This window comes from Bombus bifarius, unplaced genomic scaffold (genome assembly GCF_011952205.1).
Source record: "Bombus bifarius isolate JDL3187 unplaced genomic scaffold, Bbif_JDL3187 scf7180000008058, whole genome shotgun sequence".
NCBI classification, from domain to species: domain Eukaryota; kingdom Metazoa; phylum Arthropoda; class Insecta; order Hymenoptera; family Apidae; genus Bombus; species Bombus bifarius.
Window position 1 is genome coordinate 1,547,459 of NW_022884422.1, and position 17,555 is coordinate 1,565,013.

The following is a 17,555-nucleotide window of genomic DNA, read 5'->3' on the forward strand; positions in this document are numbered from 1 at the left end:
TTGAAATGAGATAGGTTCGTTATTTTGATAGCCTTCTCGATGCTCGTCGATGCATCTATGATCGAGTCTGCTTTAGACATCGCGAAAACGGATTAAGCTACGCTGCACCGAACTTCCACGAAGTCGTGAAAAGTTTGCAGACTCCTTACGAGCGTTCCAAACGCTCGTTTTACGCTTGTAATTTGCTCGATGCTTGTAGTTGCTGAAGCGATGAAAAAAGAAAAACCGTCTGACAAACTGACGATAACGAAGTTAGAAGTTAAACGATTATTCACGTTTTAAAGATATAAGATATTATTTGAGTGATTCGCGTTTGATATTATTCAAATCTAAATTTTTTTAATTTTTAATTATAAAAGTAACTAAAGAAGAAACCTTCAAATAATCTTGAGAATATTTAGATGTGTAAATTCATGACAAAACACCGAACGCGCACAAAGGTACAAACATTTTGGAACAAGCATAATATACGTCAGATAAAGGACGATGGTTTGCGGAAACAGAACTAAGGGTCAAACACGTCGGCATACGCGTACCAGTCTCGGTTCTCTTAGATATCATCTCGAGCATGTAATGCATCTATGGCCCTATGAAACCCAACCCTCTGCCCTAAATACATATCGCTCTTTGTTACCTATAAACACACCTGCTGTTCATGGACCTATACACAATTTGAAAAAGTTCTTTAGCCGTTGCTTCGTTCAATCGAGCCATTCTAAATATTTTGATTGACCAGTTCTTACAAATTTTTTTCCGATCTGATAGACAAGCTTCACACCTTTGGTTTACGTTAGTCAAATTTGTTTTCTTAAACAAAACTATTTAAACATCCGAAAAGTTGCAAGTGATACAGTGTAAAAATTTAATTTTTGCAGTTTCGAACTTCAATTTTTAAATTATATATATTATCATAATTAAATTTAACGATAATTTTCGAACATAATGTTGAAATTTAATTAGATTCTTGACGAGGTACGTATGAGATGACAAGTTGTTTTGAAACTGTGCTGTGTGTGTAGAGACGAACGCGCTGGTTTGCATAAATAGAATTAATTACGAACACAGAACTTAGTTTTGCGGGATCGTCGTCACCTACCACTTCTCCTAATCGTTATTCCGGCTACATCACCAACATCTGCGCTTGTTATGTACGTATATCCAACATAGTTTCCACACAAATACGTTTTAAAATAAATACAAAAAATTCAGCTCATCGTAAAAGTAGGATATATACGTTTAGTGAATTCTTCGTTCCTATTCATTAGGCTGAATTCATATTAGTACCCGTATTTCTGCTTGCGAAATAATTCTATTAAATTCTATAGAATTTGCATATTGTATTAAACGAACATTGCATGTTTATAAAAGTACGTGTATTTAAATATTGGAAATATTAAAGCACTGGAATCATATAATATGAACATTGTTACAGCATATTGTAAAAATATTAAATATCGTCTTCCTTATACAATATGATATAATCACAATCCAACTACAAACAAAATAAATATAAACAATACTGAAACAATACTTTATAGGTCACAAGCTGTCAAATACAGTTATAAAATTGACATTTTGGATTCGTTAATTATTAATTTAAGTATTAACAATAAGTAACATTAAGTTTTATGTAATGAAATATTTACTTGATTGAGTACATTAGAAATTAACAGTTTATATATATCACGAAACAAGTAATCAATAAATTATTAACCATCCCCTCTACCATCCTTATTTTCTCCTATTATTGCATCTAATTTTTCTTCATTATGATTATTCGATAATTTACTGTTCTGTATCGTATCACCGCGACATAAATCATCGAAATTTTCCCGAATATCACTATCTGTCACAATAGTTTCTTCTGCGCAATAATCTTTTAAAGCTGGTAAGACGTTCGATTGCTTGACTTTCGGAACATCTTCTATTTGCGGTACGTCGGTACCATGAGTTACCTAAAAAAAGTTTCAAGTTTTTAAACAACTACATACAAAAGATTTACAATTAAATCTGGGATAAATTTAGTTAAAAACAAAAACATTCCAAATAAAACAAAGGAAATTATATATTACCTTAAGAATTATCTGTACAGGTTCTCGATTTTCTAGACTGTGTAATGAATTACCTTTTCCATTTTTTCTCTCATGGCTAATTCCAAATCTTAATAATGGTCCTAAGCCTAAATTAAATGATGCTCCAGACAGAAAGAATGGTATCATTATTATAACAAAACCTATACATATGTACAGTATACATCTTATTATCCATCCATATGTCCAAGGTAGATTATCTAAAAGATTAAATGAAATTATTAAATCAACTGAATTATTAGGATGTAACTATGAATAAAACTTATCAATTACCTGTAGCATTATTTATAAAGTCAGATACAACAGTTCCTATGTGCGTAACTGGATGAAGAACAACGGTAGTAATAAAATGTGATAATGCAAATGCAGGTGTAATTTTTAGTTTTGGATTAGACATTACTGTTTCATAATATTGCTCACAATCATCCTTAGCTACAACGATAGAAAGATGACAGTAAGCTTCCAGAGCATTTTTCAATGTACCAAAATAATATATACTTACAAAAGAATGAAATAAACTTGTGCCACAAATTCATCTTATCGGGTTGACACGAAATTGGTATGTCTGAAAATTTCATTTGTGCAGCAACAGACTTAATTTCGGCTTCCTTAAAAGAACAAATATACTTAAGAAATAATAAATTAATAATAAATTAAGAAATAATAAATTAAAAAATAATAATAATAAATAAAAAATAAAATAAAATTATAAGTTAATGTTATTTACCTTTATAAGCTGCCACCAAGTCATAAAAAAGCTCAATATGAATATAATTTGTATAATACACAAAATAGGAAATCTTTGGCTACGTCTCATCATTTTAAATGTCAAACAAGCCATTATCATTGTAAATAAGATTATAGCTCCATCTGGCTAAAATATTAAATCAATAAAATTCTTTTTGTATAAATATATAAACCACAAATATAAATAAACAAAACCAATATTCTTACATATTCTTGTACTGTTTTAAGTATTGTGCCAAAACCTTTGTGCAATACATCAAATATATGTACAGCTTCAAACATATAATTATATCGAGGTTCCTGTATTATATTACTCAGAATTTCATCAATTTCTCTTAAAGATGTTTTATGAATTTGAAAATTTCTAAGTATTTCCATTTGAGAATGGGATACCTCAATCTCTAATATTCCTGTTATTGATACTTCATTCTCATTCTGTTTCCAAAAAGCAAAATACATTCTTCTTGAACATGTTTGAGAAATTACACTATAAATAATATTAGCCTTTTACCTCTATGCGAATATTTGATAATAATAGATTAATAAGACGCTTATAAAAGATCGCCTCGTGGCTACTATAATTATTTTCATGTTCAAGAGGTTCCAACTCGTTTTCAGCTTTGGTGCTATATTGTACCATATCTTTTCTACTGAAAAAGTTAATACTTATAGCATTTACAACAACTGAATATACATTTTATACATACATGTCCATGTTTATTTCTTTATCCATTGTTTTACTGTGCTTATCATAAAAAAATGAATATGGATCTACTAGTTCTTCTGAGTTCCTGTAAAATTATGTATTGTTTAATTTATACATATAATAATATAAATTTCTCCTAATTTTAGATGTAAAAAGAACTTATTAATATTCTTACTCTATATTTTCAAAGTAGTTTTCATCTTCACAATGTACAATTAAGATGATTGCAAAGATATGAATCAATAAGAAAATAAATTCGTTTGGAGGCTTCATTCTAAAGAAAAATAGAAATGTTAAACACCAGTTCGTGTCGTGTATCAGTTCACTGAAAACGAAGTTCTAAAAATATTGGTGCGTCAATTGTCTCGTAACCTATCTTTTACCTTTTATCGAATGTACTCTGCATGCATACATGTATATCAAAGATTCATATTTTAATGAAGCATGATTAATATATTAAATTTATATTTACAACAAGTGGTTGAATTTAAATCACAAAATTCGGTAAATCACACATATGGAGCAGTGATACCATACTAGGGTAACATAAAAACACCACCACATATGAAAACGTATAAAAATATGATGAACTTTAATTTATCAAACATGAAATTATTGCCTTTTTTGTTTGTCATTTAATGTCTTTGGCGCGTAAAATCCAAAAACGCAAGTCTTAATTTTAAGAATCTAATGGTTTAAAAGTTATGCGTATGTAACATTTTTAACGTATTTCACGCGTTGCTCTGACACCATAGTAGCTCCAATCCATGATTCGTTCAATGAGTAGAATCGCTGGCTGCACACAAATATACATGGGTATCGGCCATTTTACGGCGGGATTTTGATTTTCGTAAATATCGGATTAGATTCAATTTCATTCTATCCTCTACGAGAATACAAGCTAATATTTGGCGAAGTTTAATTCAATGCTCATTTGTATCGACCAATCAAATGATTGATAAGAGTAATATGGCATCGTGCTAACCTGTAAAAATACAGTAAAAATGCGTATCTTACATATGCATAATTTTTGAACCGTTGGATTTCTAAAGTTCAGGTTTGCATTTTTGAATCCTACGCGTTGAAAATCATTAAGTAACAAATAAAAAAGAACAAGTAATTTTATATCCGACAAACCGAAGTTAAATCATTTAATATGCTACGACATTATATTGTACTTGCAACATACATGAAAAAACTTCGCAATCTCATTTCAATCTAAGTATTCTTTAGACTTTTTTGTTATACAACATGTAAATCTAAAAATCAATATAATCAATTTATATACGGTGAATACAGAATAACATTGAAAACGATGCCACAAATATTACTTTATTTTTTTACTGTATAAAGACTTTGTTATATATACCATATACATTACATATACTTCATTTTTTAATAATATATTTTACTATTAATGGCCGAGTTTAAAATATGGTATTTAATCTTTCCCTAACATTGAACATTATCAGTGCATTTAAGCAGGGAAGTAAACAAAAAATTACTATTAAACGTGCCAATTTTGAACATACGATACTATATTTGGTTTTAATCATAACTGATAAATCATAACTACTACATATTAATTTATTCCCATTATTCCTTTATTGCCTATAATTAATCGTGCAAAAGTTCTATAAATATTCTAAATATTTATTCATTAATATTATGATATTATAATATTTGAATCATTATATAAAAAATGTTAAAGAGAAATATATCTTACACTTTTATAACTAGATAGTCAATAAAATTACTTATAGAAATATTATTTAAATAGTTTGAGTACAATTATTTTTTAGATGTTATACTTTTATTATAAGAATTTGGCACTTTGTATCAAATATGATAACATATTTAATATTTTTATACATTTAAATATTTAATATTTAAAATACGTTATTTTATCTATATAATTTTTTGATTTGTGACGCATTGCCTACAGTAAATAGATTGCAGTGCAAGTGCAATGTAGTGCATTCTTATGTGGATAAAGTTTTGATTCAAGGTAATTTAATCTGAATATTACAATGGAAGTATTAAATCATTTTGGCAATATTGATGAAAGGTATGCTTTTCATTGATTTTATAATTTTGTAAAATGTTTTTTTTTTACCATAATATAATCATAAAAATAAAATAATGACATATTCTTAATAGAATGTTTCTGTTGATTTCTATGAACTTAAAAAAGATATGTAAAATAATTTATTTTTTTTTAAATATATGAATTTATATTTATGTTTCGTAAAATCAAATGTATATTTTTATACCATATGAAAATTGGAAAACAAATGTCTGACGTATAAGGTTATTTCATACCACATTTTTCCGTGTATGCTTTTGTAAGTATATAATGTTTTATAGTGTGGATGAAAATACAATTAGCAATGACAATGTCGGCGTAGTTTTAGAAGAAGCAGAAATAATAGATTGCGACACAGAAATAGAAACAGTCACAGAAGAAGATAATATTCAGTATCAATTATGTGAAGTAAATAGAAATGATAATGCAGTGGCGTATCGTGTGGTACAAGTTGGTGATAATCATACAAATAACACTGAATTATCAATAGCTGCACCTATAAATAATACAGTTCAAGTCTTAACATCACCTATAAATGGTCAGTTCTATGTACTTAGTAATAGTAATGAAGTAATTACCTCAGAAACTACAAGAACAGTTGCACCACGTGTTAAACTTCAAATAGATAATCCACAAAATATCCTTACTACCATTAAAAAGGTAGAGTATTTTATGTGATTTATATCTAATTGAAATTGCTGAATGATATTAATTATTACTCTATATAATATCATATAGAGAGATGAAAGAAGAAGGGTAACACATAATGAAGTTGAAAGACGCCGTAGGGATAAAATTAATAATTGGATTTCAAAATTGGGGAAGCTCTTACCTGAGTGTGAACAAAGTTCAACAGGAGATGGAGATGTAAAAACCAATTTTGAGTTACAGGTAATATAGTACATATTTTTTATACATCTAAGTCCTATACATCATGCACTGGTTTTTTTCTTATTATTATTATGGTATTTTAGTTCAAGGTATTAGGTCGTCCGATAAGTCTTTTCATTTTATAAGGAAATAAAGGATGTACATTTTCCGTTTTATATTATTTTATCGAATTGCGTATGATCCATTTTATTCTATCAAACTATAAATCACAACGTTCGACAGATTAGGTTTCATCTTTCTATAAAGATGCGTTGTTGTAAAAGACATATGTATGTCTAATACATATTGATGTTTTATGTTTACAGAGTAAAGGAGGAATTCTAGCGAGGGCATGCCAGTACATTACAGAATTACGAGATGTTCAAGAAAGTTTCTCACAAAGTTTAGATGAAAATGCTCAATTGTTAGAAGAAGCTAGAACCCTAAGGCAAGTGGTAAATCAGTTGAGGAAAGAGAATTCTGAATTAAAAGCTCAAATTGCAAAAAGTACTACATACATACTAGGTACCTAATTTTCATGAATACATATAATAAATAGTAATAGATATGGTCTTTTTTTATTAAATATCTTTTCCTTGAGTATGATTTTATTTAAAGTATACTACCTTTAATAGTACTTGTGAAAAGTAATGTGTAGGACATATATAATTCAGTGCAATAAAATAATAATGATGTAGTAATTATAAAATGTTTATTTACATATATTTAACTGAGTATATATTTATATTTTGAAAACAATTGTAAACATTATGTAATTTCAACTGTACATATCATAAACGATAATTATTTATAACGTGAACAATCGAGCAAAAAGGGTAATTTATTATTAAATCATTAAATTAAATATACAAATATACAAAACATTGTGCTATTAATCAATAATTAATCTTTATCCAAAATTTATATGTCATTCGATTTTAAAGTTCCTTATGGCCTAGAACATGTTGAAGTTTGCGCTAACGAAGAGTTCTACAATATTTACACTTATAAAGTACAATACCTAATTATTTACATGAAACAAAGCGATACATTATTGTATCAGTTTTTTTTTCAAATTTTCGAAAATGGAACGTTCACGTGCATATTAATAACGCACAATTATAAAATATGGCAATCATCAATATGCACGCGCAACTATTTATTTTAAATATAAGGGAAAATATATGCATTCACATACATATGCAACAGCCTAAACTGTCATTACTGTAACGCCTAGTAATATTATTGCTTCAAAGCACATCATTTTGACGTTTGTGCAAAGTCTGTTTTAGTATTTTCAGAGTAACAATACAAATTTATTAATTGCTAACTATAGAAAGGATATATATTGAATTATTAATTACTTTACGCGTCTTTAACAAGATATAGTCAATGTAAAGAATAAACCATTGCTATGTTGAAACTTCTTTTTTTTATTTTGTAACTAATGTGTCTTGCGAATATTTGTAATATTACTCTGATAATTTACAGAAGTTTTATTTTTTTATTGATGTTAGTAAAATTCAATGAATGGAAAGTTCTAAATTGTGCAATATGCGATATTATCGTTTCAGCGTTTATAATTAACATGTGATATTTCTCTCCTTATGTTTAGTCACATTGGCCATTATAGTTGGCCTTATATAACAATGCTTACAGAGAAATTGCGCTCGAACAAATAAATTTGTCCTATAAAAATAACTCTTAAATGAATTAGGTTCAGCAACAAATGTATCGCTTCTAGTCTAAACATCAATGGTTAATGGTTTCTGTACAGTTGAGTAGGAATCTTTCTCTTTCATTTTGTCATCATATTGTCCTCGTCATATAGTAAATACAATGCCAGGAAATAAGCAAAAATATACTTCTGTGTATTGTTTATATTTCACAAGTATTTTCTTCTTTTTTCTGCAAAATTGCGATCGAAGATAGAATAACAATTATTTTTTTTTTATGAACGTATATTTCGAAAAATATATATGCATTAAGACGATGAAAAGTGTCAGAAACGAACAAAAAAAATATTTAGTAAACATATTGGCAGTGTTAAAAACTTTCACAATTGATGGATCAGCTTTTTTGAAACGTTAATTGAATTGTACTCGATGAAGAATTACAGTGTGCACGTTTCCATTATTTTTTACATACAAAACACAGAGGTTTTTGCTGACTGGCTTTCATCGTAATATTCTCGTAACATTTTTCTGTACAAGAGTAGAAAAACTTGAAAGATATCTCAGATGATTTTTTCCCGTTTAGAAACTGCTACAGCAGCAGTAGAAAACAAGCTTGATATGCGAGTATTTACATATTTAGGTGGTACCTATATCATTAATACTGTCGCTCCATATTCGACGTAGAAATATAATTCTTCGTCCATTTACCAAAAATTTAAAACCTTCGTACAAACTACGATGAGTATTATGGTTTACTGCTCTAGATGAAATGACGATAATTTTAGGCAGTAAAAGGGCGTACCGTGAAACAAGTTAAGATTCTTTTCTTTTTTTATGATACTATGTACTGTGATACGTTTTGCTTCACTGAGAGAAAATTTCAAAATATGATATTTGTGTCAACGTTGTTTCTCTTTATTTCAATGTGCGTACTAGAGGAGACTATCTAAGTGGTTATCAAACCAATAATGCAGGTGGAAGGTCTTTCATTCTGCAGTAATAAATATATCTACTTTTAGTGAAATTCTGTTACGCTTTGACTATATTTTTCTCTCAGTGCTACTCTCCGTACCTATTTGCTCAAGCATTTCTCAATCAGTCTTTATTACCATAAAAAACACGTGGCCACTGCTAATCCATTCATTGCTTACAACGTACAAGCGGTTGCATTCCGATAATGCTAAAGTTTTATCACTGGTGTTTTATGTGATTCCGTGATAAGAGTGACTAGTACTTTCTCTTTAGTACCGCAAAAGCTCGCTATCGGCTTTACGCATAATATTCATATATATCTAATAGTAAGTGCATTCATTTTTTTTAGTTTATGCAAGCTTTTTTTCTTCAATAATATTTTCTATTTCGTCCCGCCTCAATACTTATCGCTTTGCCCTTAATAAGTTCAAACTTTCCGCACGTTATTCTTTTCCATTTTGTAATATTGTTCGTTTCGTCTAAACGTTGCTTATATGAATTTATAATTACGCTTAATTAGTAATATTTCTTGCGGTTATACTTTGAACAAACAACGGTTATCATTTTTCTGAAAACAACTAAGTGATAATACCTTGTCACTCCGTGATTGCAGTGATCTGTGTGATTGTAAGACGACAGAGCATAGAATCTAGAAGAATCCTCTTCGAGGCAGTGAAATAAATATCGCTAACGATATCGACAAAGTTATACTTCCTTTTTATCGAACTGCGTGTGATTTAAATTAAACGAGAATAACTACATTCGGACCGACGAAAATCGTAGCGTTTTGCTTACCCTTTTAACAGGACGTACCGATATTGTTGAATCGACAACGACTAAGAGATAAAACTTAACGATTAGATAAATAAAATACCTTCGTTCCATACACGTGACAAGCGCTTGTTATCGTTTGCTTTCGTACAGATTAAAACGAATACGATGTCCGTTTGTTTATTCAAATATTCTTAAATGTCGAAACATTGAAGAAAATCCGAATAAATCTCGATGTGAAGAAATTTTCTGAGAAATGTTTCTTGAACGACAATAATTTGTGAATCACGGTTGCGAAGCAACGATTAAGCGCTTCTTGTCAGACTTTCACAAGTCAATGTATGGTACGAAGGTAGGCCTGTCTCAGGACGGCTGAAGTCGCGTGTTTTTCTTGCTGCTACCGAATGTGAACCAAGTGCCAACTTTACGTCCTAACGAGTTTGTGGTGGCTTGCCCAACCATTGTAGGCATTTCGTAAGCCGACTCTCTTTTGTACGTTTTGTCTGTAATTATTCAATCCAGACAATTGTAATAATATCATAAGTTTAAAGTACTTATTGTAAAGGCTCAGACAATAATTATTTTACGTACTGCGAGGTTTAATTGGCGGTCTGTTCTGCTGTCTCGTTGCTGCGATCCTAGCTAATTGCCTGGCCGCAGCAGGGAACTCCAATCCGTCATTTCTGTCCTGAGCAACCAGTCTCCTTTCCTCGGCCATGGCTGCCAACCATCGACGCTTTTCTTCCGCTGTGCGACAGCAGAATAACAACCACTTATCTCGAACACAACTGTATACTTTCAAACAATGCCTTACTGTTACACCTAGTTGGTGATCTGTGAACAAACCATTAACAATTTACGATTGAAATATTAAAAATAAAACTAGAATTAGATGATGTATTAATGACACACGGTTTGAAAATTTACCTTTCCCATCGGGAACATCGATCACTTCACTCGTGTCGAGATAAATTCGTCCTTTGTACACATAGGTATTTCGCTTTAAGATATCCTTCTTACAATACACTAACTGGTGGTCGAATAGGAAAAGTGTGATATTATTTGTCCACATGCCGGTAGTAACTCTCATAGCTTCTCCTTGATAAATTAATTGCGACGAAACTTCTATGAGATCTTCACCCTATAGTATTAATAAAAGATATTAAAGTATAACACCATCGAAATAAGTGAGAGCTTCGAAATAATATTATACAAATAAATTTCATTATCTCTCTAGGATTCCTACCTCCCATCCTTCCACCCTTAGTTGCCATGCAGCAAGTTTTTCTAGGCTCTCCATCCGTCTCTTTCTTTCGTTAATCAAAACCGCAACATCTCGCATTGCTTCTAGAGCTTCTTGAATCTTATGGTAATCTGGATGATCGGTTTTCGTATATTTCAGTAATTCTGCCAATTGGAGTGGATACTTGCATATCCGTTGCACTGGTGTCAATAAATATCCGTCCAAAGGAATTTCTATCAGCCCTCTCATTAACCTGCAGGCTTCGAAGAACTTGCTATAACGATTATGTTGGTATAACTCCTGTAAAGTGGCGGTAGCCATCGGATGACTATTGCAGTACTCCGAATACATACGAAATCCCGCTCTCTGAAACAATTTTTAATATCATAAAATTAAAACAAACATTGTTATTGAAAGAAATATCTAATGGATATTAAATAATTTTGATGTCCTTACATGATTTAGAAAACATTCACCGACGCAGCTCTTGTACGGAGCACTCCAGTCGATTCTAGTTTCCAGATCCTTCAAGAATTCAGATTGGAAGTCCAACAGTTCCTCGAGATTGATGAAAATCGTTTCTATCTGCTCGTCTGTAAACATATCCGTGCGCCGTCGACATTCGGCTATGTAACCCTCCGCAACATCCCTCAGTATTTTAACGAAATCCCTTTCGGTTTGAACTAGTTCACGAACTACGCTCGTTCTGACTTGTTCATTTGATAACAGCGAAACACTGGTACGTCTTCTTAGTTGCGAATTTGACGCGCCTCCAGAGGCCATCGCCGCCAAACAATCCTCGACAGTATCTTCTTGGCTTACGCGTAACTGAAGACATAAAGTTCAATACAATTCATTGCAATTCCACAGTCATTTTGATTCATGAATGAATCGATAAAAGTCATAACTTTCGCTAATAAGTATACATAATTACTTGTAAAATTTTACTTTATTTTTTATTTCGGCTAAAATAGTAGTGATTGCTTTAAAGTGAGAAATATTATATTAATCGAAATTTCTGATATTTTTTAGTGTAAAAATCTTAAGAAAAATTGGTCACATACCCTAACAAATGCAGCCGGGAACCAACCATGTTCTCCTCTACAACTGCCCCACCACCAGTCTTTGTCCAGGTTGTCCAAAACTTCGATTACATCGCCAGCGCGAAAAGCTAGCTCCTCTGGTTCCATCGCCACGTGGTCCCAAACAGCTTCAGCCAGGATTACAACTTCTTCGTCCATCGTCTGCTCGAAGGATTTCTTTCTGTCCGTCAAAGAGGCGATGGAGGATTCCGAATCAGACATCATTTCATCGTCGGACGTTCCGCCTCTTCCATCTTGTTCGTCCTCAGACAGGACGTTTCCACCGGGCAATCTCGCGCCTGATTTTAAACAAAACGACTCTTGTTTTTATCATGAAAAGAAAAAAACGAGCTCGAGATCCGAGGATCATTTGTATTTTGTATCTGTCAATGTGTCAGTATTGTTTTGCTTTCGTTTTGTTGTTTAAATCTGTTAACACGAGAGAACAATCGTATACAAAAAATCACCCTGTGTAGGTATCCATCGCAGGCTTGCTGGTGTTGGCAGCAAAAGATTAAAAAATCGTTTATCACGTTTCATGTGAGTAATTAGTCTTCTCGTAGAGCTTTACGAAACATAGTACGCGTGGAAATATTTCTTGAATATTTTCGGTAAAAAAGAAGATGAAATTCATTTCTCTTAATTATCGAAATGTTTCGTGAAACTCTCTAAGGGTGGTTAATTTCTACTGCACCTTGCAAACATAAGCGTATTCACAGAAAGCAATCCTTACAGAACGAAGATATCAACACGTTTAATACAGGAGTGTTCCGCATTCCTTACTGTTAAGAACTCTTCTTACAGGTGCATTTTGTTACGACGGCTTTGAGATTTTTACAAAGGGTGCCATGCTAACTTAGAGCACTGCCGGAAATAGTGATCTAGAGAGAAACTGGATATCACTGGAGTAGAGAAAGTGTGCACTAATCTTCGTCAACGGGTTGGCTACCAGTGTGCTTTCGTACCAAGCAAACAAGCAATGTGCTCCTCCCCGAAAAAGAAAAAATATAAATGATCACGTATTTTTTAAAAAATAGTATCGATATCCGTATCTTCAAAATTCAAAAATTCAGTGTTACAACGTGACGGCATGTCAGTGTGTTAACGTGTAACTATAACAGTTTGCAGTTCAATCAAAGTGTATAACATGAAAGAAAAGATTACTTATTTGCTTGGAAGGAAAGAAAGGAAAGTATGTGGTCTACGTTAGAACTCAAACAATATCAACAAGTAAGGTTCGATTTTAATTTGACAAGTGTTAGCATTACCTGCAGTTTTGGTGCGCATCAAGGGTGATAGCTGATTGATACCCAGTGGTTGACTAAGTGAACGCCTCAAATTTGTCCGAGAACTCCTCCCTTTCGCGTTACTGGGACCAGAATAAGATCGTCATTAATTTTTCTTTTAAACTGCACATGGTCGGAAAAGGATCAACAAGCTTTGTGTTTACGTAGAAGCATCGATACAACATTCAGCAACGAATTACAATAGGTAAATATATATATATATATACATACGACAAGGTATACATGTGTATACAGAGTGGTTCTGTAAATTGTCCTACCTCAAAAAATGCTCGTTTCTTCGTTCTTAAAGTAACGCTTTCTGCTCGTAGATAATGTCTCGTATTTCTTTCTTTTTTTTGTTTAGTGAATTTAGTTTTCTATTATAGACCTATTTTAAATTATTTTGCTACTTTCTCCTAAACTTGGTGGTGTATTGCTAACGTTTTACATTTGTATTTATATTTTTGGACGTTTTTAGTTTGGACGTTTAAGTAGTAGATGAGGATCTTTAAGTGGAACCTTCTATCGCTACCACGTTACCATAAAAGTCTGCATTAAAAATGGAAAATCCTTTTACATAAAAAAATAAAAAAAATAATCGAGAGAGTACGAAAGAACCACTCCGTACATAGTAACGCGTGACAGACCAACTGTTTTACGAGGAAAAATTAAAAGAAAGTGGTTTGTTATAATACCCGTCTACCTACCACTATTCTCCCTCGATTTACTGGAAAGGTTCGAGAATAAAGAATTTAAATTTCGTCAAGGATAATCTTTCAAGGGATTGTTTTGATGATATCGTAATGTCATGCTATGATTCCTTTCGAATTGAACAAAATTTAAAAAAAAGAGGAGAGAAAAAAATAAATAAAAAAAGAAGAGGAAAAGAAACAGCGAATCGTTCAAGGATAATGCCTGTTCTTTTTTTTCAAGAATAGACCATTTAGATTTTCAAACAAGTGACAAACGGAGCACCTAGATTTTTCCATGTTTTTTTCCTGCGTTCACGCACTCGTTGACTAACGGAGAGAATAATATATCCTCGAGTATTTGAAACCCAAGCAATCGCCGTGTACATTCCGAAATACAAATATAACAATTTTAAACGTTACAGCCCACGTCTCTTTCAACGTATACAATACTGTATTCCAGTTGGATTTTCGTTAGAATCAACATTTACAAAGTTATTGAAGTGTTTCGAATCTGGAAGTGTTCGACCCTGTACGATAATAATAACAAAAGTTTCGAGCGTATCGAAAATAAACAGGGAAATTTCGCCAGCGATTGCGTCAGGTTTGCAGCTCTCTCGTCAGAATTGACCCTCGCTCGCAGTATGGCAAAAAGTCAATGAGGCGTTTGCGATAAGGGTGCAAAAGCACGGGACGGATCACGATCATTAAACCCACCTTCTCAGCGTAACGATGTCATGGGAGGAGTGCCTCGGACTGAGTCTAGGAGGCCTCGTCTTGATCGGTGATGGCGTCGAGAGCATCCTGCGGTAATTGTGCGCGTGGCTGTAACCAGACCTCGTATCCCACTGGAGTAACCTCTGACCTCCTAAATCACTGTTCGTTCTGCGTACATGCTGGTGCCTCGACGTGCGGCTCTGAAGATCCGCCTGAAAGTATTACACATCCTTTCGTTAACATCGACTTTTCAACGTGGTTGTTCGAATGATAAGCAACGATGCAGCTCTTCTGGGTGTGTGACGTTAAGCCAGTCTTCCAGAAAATTGCTTGATCATCAAGCTAGCCAAGTGCCGTTCCCATCTCTGCTTACGATTAGATACACACCGTGGAATTTTGTTAATGCACAAACACCAATAAATTCTAGTATTTTCAGTTACGTTCACAGCGTGAAAGTTTATGTACTCGTGGCAGATACATTAGTAGCCAAATTTGTGGATTAGGATGTACACAGTGATGTTAGAAAAGAGGTGCCATATTATTGATGTCACGCTCGTCGAATTAGATCCACGTTACATTTATTATTCACATTTTTATGTTCTACTATTTACCTGTGTTTCGTGCTGGTCAAAAAAACTTTTAAACGCTTTTAGCCCAATTTTGAATCGTATAAAGCTTAAATTTCACTGTGAACAGACACGTTAACGGGTTCATATCTTTGAAACACGTCTTTGTTATATACGATCACACAGGCAAAAACACGGTGACGAAAGCAAACAGCGGTGACTCGACTTTCGTCCATGGCTCCATAAATCGTGTTCGGTCGGGTGCTCGGCCCGATATCAACTAACCAGGAGTGTGTTTCCTCTCCTCGTATCCTGGCCAACGCGATATAGTCTATGACTGCGTATCAGTGACTGCCGGTGATCTGTACGAGCGTGGCTAAACCGTACACAAACGTGAGTAATGCGAGTTATTGTGTCAAAGGAAACAGTCATATGTGTCGCCCGATAATGGTTACAAATGTGCGATTCTCTCAATAGCAATTATATACGACCGGCCAGGCAAGAAATGGGAGAAGAAGGATGGGCGTCGATAAAGATGATGTGACACGAGGACTAGAATTGCACACGAATCAAATAAAAGCATTAAAAACGTACATATGCAACATCCATGACAAATGGATTGTTTTCACGCCATCGAAAGCAAAAGCGTTTGTCTTCGGAATCTTCGTTTCTTGGTATCATACTCATACAATTGTTATATGCAATTAATTGTTCACAGTCGAATAAAATTATAATGGAGAGAGTGTTTCGTATTTGAGAGATTAAATAAGAACAGTAAAAAAGAATTGTCGATTGAAATGTTTCTGGACCCAAATACAAAGGAACGATGCGAATAACGCCATTGCGATCTTATAGTAGCGATATTTTACGATCTGGTTAGCTTTGTATTTCTAACGAAATGATGCAATACATACGAGAGTACGATTCCACTATCGAAAATGTAATCCTAGTGCAGGCGAGAAACACGACGTCGCGTCGTTGCGATTCCGTGACAGTGATGTTGTGCAATTGCACGGTATCTTTATATTTCTCGTAGCAGGATCACACGCTCGTATGTATTGCAACATTAAAAATATAATTCTACAGCGGTCCTATATAATCGCATAGGGTCATCACGAGATCGCAACGAGGTCGTGTCGCTTTTGTGCACCAGATATGGTGCACAAAAGTATATACAAAACACTTTCTAGTTTACGGTGCTCCCATTTAGTCAACGACGTTAAGCACAGATACAGCGATGACGGGCAAGTTCTCGTGCGGCTGGCGGTTGTTAATAATTAACACGAAGATTGGATGTAGCAGGGCAAACGGGGGCAAAGAACGATAGTCTTTACCTTAAATTTGTCGATCAGTATCTGGTTGATGAGCTCGGACTGGGGTCGTGATTTGTCAGCGACTCGCCTACGAAGGGCTGGAGGGCTGTCCGTCTCGTCTTGGACGTCCGTATCGTGGGACTCGGAGCTATCACCACCCCCCATCATTCCACCACCACCACCCCCAGTCAATGCTCCACCAGATACCATCTATATCGTTTACAATTTATTTCGTTACTCGTCGAATCTACGCTGGATATGTTTCTTATTTTCCGATACAGAGAGTCCATCGACTGGCGTGACGCTTCATAGGAAAGTGAATTTTCTAGAACGGGACTAGTTGCATGGATGGTTGTATCGGTGTACACTAGTATCCTCCAGGCAGGGAAGATTCAAGGAAATGCTATGCATCTCGTTAATTTCGCTAATTTGAAATTTAGATCTCTTCTCCTACGACCTAAAGTGCAAACACGTTTTATCCACGATTCGCTGTTTTCTTACCTCGATTTGTATTCCGCTATCTCCGCTGTTGCATTTCGCGTTTCTGGCAGCTTTGCTGCCCTTTTTTCTCTCCTTACTGCTTCTCCATACAAGAGGACCAAACCTGTGACGAAGATTTAATACTTGTTTATTTTTATTCAAATTGAGAATGGAATGTTTTATTTGCAAGGATTTAATTTTCTTACGAAATAGAAATAATGATTTCTTCTATGCGGATTTCTATGCAAATTTATATTTTTA

General features: G+C 33.4%; 3 protein-coding genes across 16 annotated transcripts in view; 1 reads left to right on the forward strand and 2 right to left on the reverse strand.

The window, feature by feature from the left end:
* Window positions 1-1,351: 1,351 nt before the first annotated feature.
* Window positions 1,352-4,265, reverse strand: LOC117208294 (chloride channel CLIC-like protein 1). 6 transcript variants are annotated; one of them, XM_033449349.1, is made up of 10 exons: window positions 3,927-4,264; window positions 3,719-3,817; window positions 3,545-3,628; window positions 3,349-3,487; window positions 3,045-3,272; window positions 2,818-2,964; window positions 2,593-2,698; window positions 2,364-2,522; window positions 2,073-2,290; window positions 1,352-1,955 (listed from the first exon to the last, which is right to left on the reverse strand). In XM_033449349.1, the coding sequence occupies exons 1-10, from the start codon at window positions 3,947-3,949 to the stop codon at window positions 1,710-1,712; spliced, it is 1,449 nt and encodes a 482-aa protein (XP_033305240.1). In that variant the 5' UTR covers window positions 3,950-4,264; the 3' UTR covers window positions 1,352-1,709. The 6 variants fall into 6 exon arrangements, with proteins under 6 accessions (XP_033305240.1, XP_033305239.1, XP_033305244.1 ...); XM_033449348.1 differs by having other exon boundaries at window positions 3,349-3,484; window positions 3,719-3,836; XM_033449353.1 differs by having other exon boundaries at window positions 2,126-2,290; window positions 3,719-3,836.
* A 1,187-nt stretch (window positions 4,266-5,452) lies between these two features.
* LOC117208296 (upstream stimulatory factor 1-like) lies at window positions 5,453-7,100 on the forward strand. The gene is made up of 4 exons (XM_033449355.1): window positions 5,453-5,611; window positions 5,911-6,289; window positions 6,368-6,520; window positions 6,826-7,100. The coding sequence occupies exons 1-4, from the start codon at window positions 5,574-5,576 to the stop codon at window positions 7,030-7,032; spliced, it is 777 nt and encodes a 258-aa protein (XP_033305246.1). The 5' UTR covers window positions 5,453-5,573; the 3' UTR covers window positions 7,033-7,100.
* A 462-nt stretch (window positions 7,101-7,562) lies between these two features.
* The window catches only part of LOC117208292 (serine-rich adhesin for platelets), a 134,720-nt gene continuing 124,727 nt past the window's right edge, over window positions 7,563-17,555 (reverse strand). For 7 of the 9 annotated variants that reach the window (XM_033449338.1, XM_033449345.1, XM_033449344.1 and 4 more), the window contains 10 exons: window positions 17,316-17,418; window positions 16,836-17,024; window positions 14,936-15,147; window positions 13,512-13,612; window positions 12,226-12,542; window positions 11,618-11,989; window positions 11,165-11,527; window positions 10,846-11,059; window positions 10,510-10,752; window positions 7,563-10,421 (listed from right to left, as the gene is read on the reverse strand). In XM_033449338.1, the coding sequence (XP_033305229.1) occupies window positions 10,282-10,421; window positions 10,510-10,752; window positions 10,846-11,059; window positions 11,165-11,527; window positions 11,618-11,989; window positions 12,226-12,542; window positions 13,512-13,612; window positions 14,936-15,147; window positions 16,836-17,024; window positions 17,316-17,418 (2,254 nt within the window). In that variant the 3' untranslated portion in view covers window positions 7,563-10,281. The remainder of the gene's footprint in view (window positions 10,422-10,509; window positions 10,753-10,845; window positions 11,060-11,164; window positions 11,528-11,617; window positions 11,990-12,225; window positions 12,543-13,511; window positions 13,613-14,935; window positions 15,148-16,835; window positions 17,025-17,315; window positions 17,419-17,555) is intronic. The other 2 variants (XM_033449339.1, XM_033449346.1) reach the window with 2 other exon arrangements.

Excerpts from the sequence above, each read along its gene's own strand:
- LOC117208294 (XM_033449347.1), bottom strand. The coding sequence starts at position 3,957 with ATGTATGCATGCAGAGTACATTCGATAAAAG. Across the intron at positions 3,488-3,544 it reads AAAGAAATAAACATGGACAT|TAGAAAAGATATGGTACAAT; the intron begins GTATGTATAAAA and ends TAACTTTTTCAG. Across the intron at positions 1,956-2,072 it reads CTGTACAGATAATTCTTAAG|GTAACTCATGGTACCGACGT; the intron begins GTAATATATAAT and ends AACTTTTTTTAG.
- LOC117208296 (XM_033449355.1), top strand. The coding sequence starts at position 5,574 with ATGGAAGTATTAAATCATTTTGGCAATATTGATGAAAG. Across the intron at positions 5,612-5,910 it reads TTTGGCAATATTGATGAAAG|TGTGGATGAAAATACAATTA; the intron begins GTATGCTTTTCA and ends AATGTTTTATAG. Across the intron at positions 6,521-6,825 it reads AAACCAATTTTGAGTTACAG|AGTAAAGGAGGAATTCTAGC; the intron begins GTAATATAGTAC and ends TTATGTTTACAG.